This window comes from Gavialis gangeticus, unplaced genomic scaffold (genome assembly GCF_001723915.1).
Source record: "Gavialis gangeticus isolate Ggan-Ray unplaced genomic scaffold, GavGan_comp1, whole genome shotgun sequence".
NCBI lineage: Eukaryota > Metazoa > Chordata > Crocodylia > Gavialidae > Gavialis > Gavialis gangeticus.
In genome coordinates, this window is record NW_017729001.1 from 22,863,457 (window position 1) to 22,872,996 (window position 9,540).

Here is a 9,540-nt window from a genome sequence, read left to right on the forward strand (position 1 = left end):
TCTGCACCAGGTAAGACTGCCAAATGCCACAGAATGGTAATTGCTCCTCCACGCCCCGGTCACTACATCCACACTATTGTTTTCACCACCTCTTTCCAAAGAGGTACATCACGGAGATATTGTCCAGTACTGTTGATGAGCTGATTGTGCGTAAATGGGGCCAGGGAGCTGAAAGGTAATGAAAACAGTGCAAACTTTTTGCTTCTAGACAGGAGAAAAGGGCGTGGGTCTGGATTTCTCACAGATCCGTGGCTGGATGCACTGAGTCAGTAGCCCTTAATGACCTGAATGGTCCCCGTCCCAGAACCACTGAGCAATTTTATGCATCTGGCAGAGTGAAAACTGACCTTCTGCAGTTTCTACCACAGAGGTGGTTGTTCTAGTTCAGCATCCGAAATAGTAACCTTATTTTTTCCTAGCCCTAAAAACCCATTGACCATTCAGGAGCGAACACAGGGTGGGCTGTTGGAACGGCTTGGTTTATAGCAAATAATTTACAGCAGCTACCACAGCAACCTGGTTTCTTTCTTAAGGGGAGGGAATTACATTCCCCAACATAGTCTGTGGCTATGAAATTTAAAACAAAGCTAGATATTATCTTGGTTATGCCAGGCCAGGAGTAGCAAATACTTCATGGGGGACTTCACACAAGTAAGAATTTGTATCCTTAGGCACAATATTGGTATTTATCAGGAGCTATATATTTTCTAACATTCTTTATAATCTAGGTGGAGAGCATAAATTGAATAAATACAAAATTCTGTTAGGAAATTAAGATTTCTTATTTTATTTTGGGGGTGGAAAAAATCTAAATTACTTTATTACTTACTCGCAAAGTCATTCCTGCTACAGTCTATTTTCAAATTCACATCTCATTCAATTAAGATTTCATACCATTGACAAAATAATGCCATCTTAAGGAAATATTGCAAAAGCTGCTATATACAAGCCATAAATAAGTTTCATGATCTTCATACTTTAAAAAGCTGAGGATAAGAGGGTTTTGTTTTTTGTTTTTTAAAAAAAGATTCATTTGAGCCTTTCTTATTCGGTACACTTGCTGCATTCAGTAAAACTGAAAAATACATTGAGTCAAACAAGATGAACAGACTTAGATCAAAATGAGCAACATTTATGGTTTGTTTGTGTTTTTCCTAACAGCATTACTAATACAGTGTTCTAACTCTTAACCTCATGTGGCATAACCAAGATATAATTCTTTATTACAGGTAATGTTCAAAATGCAAAGTTAAAGCAATGGGACACTGGTTATTCACTGGAAAAAATATTGCAGTATCTACAATAGGTCTCAGTACATACAGGATAATAAATGTTCCCTCCTTATATAATACATCTATGTCACATTGCAGCGTTAAAATCATTTTTATGATTCATTGAGCCTATTCATGTATTTTTAGGGATCACTTTATAATATGATAAGCCTGGATGAAAAATAGATTTAACCCTTTATAGTACGTGCTCTCATATTGTGTGTTTCAATGTTGTTTTCAAATGGATCTAAAATAATAATCGCCACCAGCAGTGACTGCTATAAATTCAGTATAAGAGTAGTGCAGCAGGTAAGAAAATGCATAGAAGCAAATGTATATATGTAAAAACCGAGATTCTTTTTAAAACGTAGGTGATTCTGTGAACGCAACAGACGAAATATACTATAGGAAAATGAGTAGAAGAGTAAATAGGGTTTAAAATCTATATCCATGGTCACAGTTTAAAAAAAAATGTGCTCCAGTATCAAAAAAAACCCCAAACAGTTTAAATAGTTTGCCCACACACAACACAGATGCTTTGAACTCTTATCACAGTACTGTTCTGTTACAACCTGCTGCCATACATCCCGACGACATGCTCTGTCCACAAGGGTCTGATATGTTTGCGTAGTTGTAACAATTATTCCAATGCTCAAAGGGCTAAGAACAAGCTATTCACAAAAGCCAACTGACAGATACAGCTACTTCACTAATTAGCATTTCCTGCTATTATAGTTAACTGTCAACAAAATATTCATATTTTCAAAATAGTTATCTGGAAAAGATAAGGTTAGGATTAATCAGCGGACTGTATTCACAAATCTCTCTCAGACAGACACAGTGGCCCACAGATCGCTGCGCCTGTTGAAGTCAACTCAGTTACTGCAGACTGGCTCAGTCGTGGTTAAGCAGTGGTGCTCAGCCTCCGCAGGCCAGATCCAGCCTGCAGAGCCACGTCACCTGTCCTTTGGGGCTCCCCATAGGTCTGGAAATGTGGTGGCAGAAAAGCAGTGGTAATTAAAGCTGCCACCACTTCCCCAGCAGCCAGATTTCCAAGCCTGCGGGCCAGATGAGGTCGCCCTCTGCGTTGCAATGGGGCGGTGGGCTGGGGTCCAATTCCACACACAGGGCTGGGCCTCATGCACCAGTATGGGCCCTGGCAGGACAGTCGCCCATACCAGTTTGGGGCCATGGATTGACCCTGCCTCCCACATCTGGCCCATGAGGCCAAAGGGTTGGGCACCACTGGGTTAGGGACTAGAACCGGGTGAAGAATGAATTGGTTTATTCCATGGCAAAATCAAAAGATCTGGGGAAAAAAAAGCTCAAAATTATTTTGGGTCAACCCAAAACAAAATGTTTTGTTTCACTTATAATGCTGTTTTACCCCTTTTGAATCTTCCTCTGTTTTGTTTTTTTTTTTAATTTACATCAAATTTTAACAGAAAAGCGTTGCTTCATATCTGAAAAGGTTGGTTTTCTTGCAGTGTACAACACTACTAGCTCTCTCTGCCTTTCCAGGCCTTTGTGTTTTAATGAGAAAGGCAAAAGTTGCATTTTGAAACAGTGAACATGAAGTATATATGGGTTTTGAAAATTAAACATTCCAGTCTGAAAACGTCAAAATAATTTTTTGACCTTCTCTAACTCTTCCCCATTACCTTTTTTTGTCCCAGACCACCATATTTTCTCCCATATAACATGTCTGTGATAAAATATGTGCCTTGTTTATGAAAGACAGAATGAAGAAAATAAATCTTTCGTTGCAGTAAGGACCTGAGTAGCAGCAGCCAGGGAGCCAAGCCTGCTCATGCAGACTTTAGTTTCACTTTTTCCTGGTAAGCAAGCAGCAGAAACTACTCTTACCACATTTCCTTGGATATAGTGTGCACTCCAATTGTCAGCAGCTGGTTTTGGAGGAAAGGTAGATGTTGTACGCGAGAAAATATGTTATTAGCCAAATTCACAACTAGTTTCAGTTCCCATGCAAAACTTCATTCTTCTATAAATTTACGGTTCTTCAGCCAAAAATTCTCCCCATGCAGAGGCACATCAATGGCAAAATGCTAACAGCATGTTGCTGCGGATCCTCAAGCCCCAGTCCCTAATAGCAGCAAATCCCAGTCCCCTGCATCTTTAGCAGAACAAAGTTGAGGAAGATCACAGTTGGCCTGAAATTGATATAAACCTTAGATTAAGGGGTAAGAGACACTTTGACAGTGATAGATCAATACTTCAGCCCCTCTGCTAGTTATCCTGTGCCATTCTTGTGGGACAAACCATTGAGAAAACCAGAATAAGCTTCCAGAGGATTTGCCTAGGGGATGTGGGAAAGAGATGGCTGGGGAAAAGGAGATAACCAGCGAGCCCCAATTATGGGAATTTTGGGGAGCCTTCTTGCTAAACAAGCCTTGGGAATCAATTAGTCCCTGGCTACTTTGAGATCTCAGGATTGTGTTCATGGCAGAAAGCCAACTTGTCCCCCCAAAGCTAGCTGACTATAGCACTGGTGTCCAAAACTTCCATGGATTAAATACTCACTGACATGGTTTGCGAGGACCAGAAAGACATTGGGCTAAATGAAAAATGTCATTCCCCTTTCCCTGCCCCCTTCCACTCCCCCCCCCGTAAAGATATTAAAGCAAAAGCTACAAAATGCAGAGCAGACTTTAAAACACAAGAGACTGTCTTGAGATCTATTTAAAATCTGTCTGTAGATAACCATACAAAGACCCATCTGCAGTCTTGCTGCCTTCACAGTATTTTGTTGCATTACATTTTTATGTTTGGACTTCAGTGCCTCAGTCTGACCAGAAAAAAGGAGAAAGATAAAGTCAGACAGTCAGATTTCGATTTCGAAAAGCTACAGGTCAAGTCTATTTGCAAAATGCACTTGATGGACAGCTGTTGATTGCATCTGAAAGATTCAGGCAACTGCCTGCTATTGCAGTTTGCCAGCAGACACAAAGCGCCAGCCAAACTAAATTAGCAGTGAGGATTGGTGCGGCACATTCTTAGGCATACGTATCTTTTACAGATGCCACGTCAAAGGGAATACTTAACAAGTTAACTGTGTGACTAGTGTATGCTACAAACACTGTTTGTGTGGACACAGATACAACGTATATCAGATTTGACAGTCCCAAGCCTGTGTTTTGGGCTGATTGGTTGGAGCTTGCTTTTTCTCCCTCCAGGTCATGTACAGCATTCAAATGAAATGCCTGTTGGCTGTTTGTGTTCTGAATACATTTTACTGGGGTAATGGGGTTACTTAAAATATTAAACGTAAACAGAATGCACAGCTACACAAAACCAGCTGAACTACAAAATCCCAGTAGGAAACATTTCATTTGTAGAGTATAAAACATCCTGAGGTATGTTAGCTTTCCTCAGTCCTGTAGTCCAGGATGAATTTGACAGGAATAATCACCTTTCCACACCTACTGCTTTCATCATCGCTGACAAAACCATCCAGTGTATATTTGTGCTAGTTATTCTGCAGGTACTGCTGTTGTCCAAGTGGCAGATTGACTTGTAAGTGGGGAGGCAAGCAGATGAGGACTGATTGTACATATTCAATAAAACACTATGGCAATTTCCAATTTATTAGGCAGTGATTAAAAGAGCAGTTCCAACTGGCATGAACAGTGAGAAATTACTGGTAGACTATGTCAGAGGTCCTGAATGTATGGCTTGATTTTCAGTGAGAAGCTGGGTCTAATGTCAGACGGCTGATAGGTCAATCCTATTGCCTGAATTGGTGCTTTTGTCCCAGGTGTTCAGCTTTGTAGGAGTGGTGCCTGGTTTGTTTCCGGTCATCTGGAAAAAAACCAGATTATTGAAACGAGAGTTATTTATATTGCTAAACCACAGTTGACTGTTTGACATAAACACTTGAAAGCATCAGCCTAGATGCTTCCAATACTATCTTAGCCTCTTGAGAGCATAAGCCATAAAGGAATTGTTTGATGTATCGTCAGATCTTGTGCGGTAGTCATTGCCAATCATTTCTGATCCGACCTGTTCTAAAGACTGCTGTCTTATCAAACAAATTTCTTTTGCTACAAGACAACTTAAGCACCTTTGGCAGAGACTGAAAAGCAGTGATTTATTTTTACGACCGGGACCTAAATATGAAGGCACTTTCGCAAAATAAAGAGTGCGTCAAATGAAGTTAATGCTAAAAAGTTCATTGGTTGCCTGGTACGAAGCCCAACAAAGTCCATGGGAAGATTCTGTTTGATTTAAAGGGGCTTTGGACATGCACCCGCATAGCAAACTTTTAAAAAAAGTACTCACTGACATACCAGAAAGCAGAATTTGGTCCTTTCCTTTCAAAAGATCCACAGTATACTTCATTTACATTGTAGCTTGCCATAGAGTACACTTTAGAAATGAGTAGTAATTAATTCCTGGAGTACTAATTAATCCTTCTGCCTCTTTTTGTCTTATTAGTCTAGAACACCCCTAGCACTATCACAGGAAAAAAACCAGGAGTACTTACAATGTCGGAGTTGAAGGGTTTCACATTGACGTTTCGAACTGAACTGCTTGTGAGGGACCACACTTTAGTTTTGTGTTTAAAGGCAGCTCTAACCTTTAAGAAAAGCATGAAACCATACATTAGCAGGCTTTCAGGAGATACTCCTAATCAAGTCTTATTTATTTCTCAAACGCAAAGTATTGCCTTTATCTCGTGAATCACTAAGCAGTACATAAGTATATACTGCTTTGGAATATTTGCAGTTCTGCTCTAAATAGTAATGTTATCAAGAGATTTCATTCTGTTTAACAGTAGCTCCCTGATGAGTTTTTAACATTTTGCATGTAACTAATATAGATCCAGAGGGGCCCCTAGATCTGTGCATTCAGGTGGGCTCTGGAGCCTGCTGCTAGAGGTCAGAGCCATTGCAAAGATACGCCTTTGCCTCCTGGAGATTTACTGGGGTCAAGTTAGCGTGAGCATAGAGGCCTCTTTCACTCATTGCAAACTCTGAAGAAGAAAACATGGCTCCCTCCTTTTGATGGCAGATGGGAGATTTCTCCAGTTTTTATATGCTTTTCCCCCAAATGCCAGTCCTACAGGCTGTAATAAAGATTCTGCTAGCCAAGTGACCCCAGGGCACTCCTATCAGTTTCCATGTGGCTGCACAGGTGTCAGAGCAAGAAGAATTCAGCCCTGCACCGGGATTTGCCAAACACTGCGTTTGCTAGCATGCATGTCAAATTAGATCCCACCCTGCTTCAAAAGCAGCGCTGGCTTCATGGGAGTAAATCTTTTTTTTAAAAACCCTGTTTTGTAAGAAACAGAAGCATCATTTGGATCATGCATCTTCTGGAGCCACTTTTCAGAGCTGAACTGTAGCAGGGCTAAATTTGGAAAGGCGCAGAACACAGCCCAGGCAATAGTTGTTTTGCTTAGGCCTTAAGATAACAGAGGCAAATCTCACCTTTTACGAACAATGCTCACTTTGCATGCATCAGCAACAGCCTGGCCCTGCTGAAGTGAGCAGGAAAAATCTCCCATTGACTCCAAGGGAGAAGGTGTGGGGATAAGATTTTACCCAACATGCTCATCAGCCAATGATCCTTCAAATACCTACAACTCTTCCTGGCTACAATACTAGAGATTTTTCCCAATAGCAAATCTACCCTCCCTTGTCACTCAGAGTCCCACCAAAATTGCTCGGATCATTCATATCATAAGTCATAGCACTGAAAGAACTAGCTTTCATTTATCATGTGCGAGTTTTTGATTGCATTTGCAAGGGGCAGGAACAGACTATACATAGCCTTAGCTGCCAGTTTACTAGAACTTGAGTCTTTGTGAACTGTGCGATGCTTTTCAACATAATTCATCTCTCCTCTACTTGGATAAAAAACCAAGAACTTAGAAATGCAATCTTTGCTATTTGTCAGAATATTTTCCCATGATGTGGAATTGTTTCTTTTTTGGCGGTTGGTGATGAAATGATAATTGATGATCCTTAAATGCTAGCAGTAGCCTTTGACCTACACCCTTCAAGAGCTACTCATTAGCATTAAAATTCCAGTGGGATTTCCAACATGCTACTAGCTATGAAGCAGCGGACGGGAAAGCCAGGAAAAGTAACTCCTTATCTGTGTCACGTCAGCCTGGATGACTCAGTGAAGCTGGGGAGAATTAATTATTGTTATATTGCTCTGACACCCACAGAAGTCAATGGGAGTTTTGCCACTACCTTTAATGGAAGCATAAGTGAGCATATATATATAGATTTGTTTTCCTGGCATACCATTACACTTATAGTAAGGTGCTATGTATAGTTAGGTTCCTATTACAGTGTGTGTGTGTGTGTGTGTGTGTATATACATAGATAGATACGTCTTTTACATTGCTCTCTCTCTTACCGCCCATTATAACAGCTACATATATTTTCCATCATTTTATTACCATTGTATTATTTTCCAAAGAGAGGACAAAAAGTAATTGGAGGGATAAAAGAATAGTCTAGGTACAGATCCTAAAGCAATCAAAAGCACGGCCACCTACTGTATTTCTTTGCACATATTCCTTATGTAGATTTTGTAAAAAAAACATTGGGAATGAAACTTCTGTATTACCTCACTGATTCAAAATATCTCCAGTTTTGCTTTACCGGGTCTGGGTTTCCCTCTTAGACTATACTTTAGGAAGCAAAGCATTTTTCAAAGTTTCTCTGAAGGGGCGTTTCCAGTAGCTTTTCACACTGTAAAATGGAGCTAACGAGAACCGTTCACCAAAAGGTGTTCGTTCTCTTCAGCTCCAATGGTGTTTGCCAGGGGTTCAAATTGTGAAGGATCCAATGCCGGCAAAGAGTACTCAGAATATTGCATGAATTTCCTTTCTCGTTAGGGTCCTAGGGAAAAGGCCACAATTCAGATATTTATATCTGGACCTTGGGTTGTTTTATTTGGGAATGAGATGCTTCAGGGGGAGCGGTGCGGCGGAAAGGCCTTCAGAGCTCAGGGAAAAATAGACGATCAAAGTATTTTTCCTCTTTCACTTTTATCAGCCCTTTTTGCTTTACAGATCTTGGCTGCTGAAGGTGGAGAATTCAGCACTGGGCCCTAACTGTGAACTAGAGCACAGACCATAACTATTTATTCTTTCTGGGAGATGGCATGCTGATGATGCTTAGTAAATAGCTGATTTTTGCGAACAACATTTCCTGCCTGGCCTTCCACAGGCAGACAAAGCCCTGCACAGAGCAGGATCATAGAAAAACACTGGAGTGGGTCCAAGGTATGTCGGGGAGAGGCTGGCTGTGGAGCAGGTCTCTTGGTAGGACAGGGAAGGAAGTCATTACCGACATATCCACTGACGAGGTTGACAGGGCAGTAGTTTTCTAGGCTTCTACATAGTAGCAATTGTGTTTCAATATTGTGCACACCGGAGGGTGAAGAGTCTTACTCCAGCTCCACCGATCCCCTCTGCAAAACCTACTTATTAGAGCTAAGCTTTGACTCTAAAGCAGTCGGTCCAAAGAGATAGTCCTTGCGTGAAAAAATCCCTCCTGAGTCTTTGATTTTGCTAAGAAAAATACCTGGAAAATATTTGGTTTGTTTTCTCATTAAGAAATGTCTGAGCAAATGCTAAAGGCATGTTTTCCTGAGATGAATAATAATTTTGCCTTTCTCGATTGCTACATGTATTATGAAGTCACAGGCCTAATGACAGGAACTGCGAGCATCCTGGTGCCCCAGTCCAACGATTCTCCCTTCAGAAATGTTGCCCAGTCCTCCAGGCTTGAAGAGTGTTTTTGCTTCTGGACTTAAATTCTGAACCCGTGTCCCATTTTAGGAAATCTCCCCTTTTTCTCTTAAACGCCCCAAATCTCACCCACCGCAGTGAAGTGTGATGATGTTTGGGTAGCCGTTTTGAGGAACCAAACCATCACTAGTGGTTCCCTGTTTGCTGACACCGAAATATATACATGTCAGCGACATGGAGGCTTTTCCTCTTTGTTTTACATTCACAGGCTTGTGTTTAACAGAGTCCTTTCCTAAATATTTCATAAGCTGCAATGACAGTGGCTAAATAAAACATATTCACACTGCTAAGAAATGGAGGCTGAGATATAAAGTTTGAACGCTCAAAGTAACATCGTTATATAAAAACGTCCTACGAACAGCAAAGTAGATTTGCATCAACATTTATAAACCTAACATTATCCTAAAAAATGTTAGCATCACTAAGGCCTTGGTTTTATTAGTAGCTGGTTACTCAGCGGGGGGGGGGGGGGGGGGG

The 9,540-nt window shown here is 40.9% G+C and overlaps 1 protein-coding gene across 2 annotated transcripts in view; it reads right to left on the reverse strand.

Moving 5' to 3' along the window:
• Positions 1-763: 763 nt before the first annotated feature.
• Positions 764-9,540, reverse strand: part of ADGRD1 (adhesion G protein-coupled receptor D1) — a 299,472-nt gene continuing 290,695 nt past the window's right edge. For both annotated transcript variants that reach the window (XM_019507071.1, XM_019507072.1), the window contains 2 exons: positions 5,776-5,868; positions 764-5,090 (listed from right to left, as the gene is read on the reverse strand). In XM_019507071.1, the coding sequence (XP_019362616.1) occupies positions 4,995-5,090; positions 5,776-5,868 (189 nt within the window). In that variant the 3' untranslated portion in view covers positions 764-4,994. The remainder of the gene's footprint in view (positions 5,091-5,775; positions 5,869-9,540) is intronic.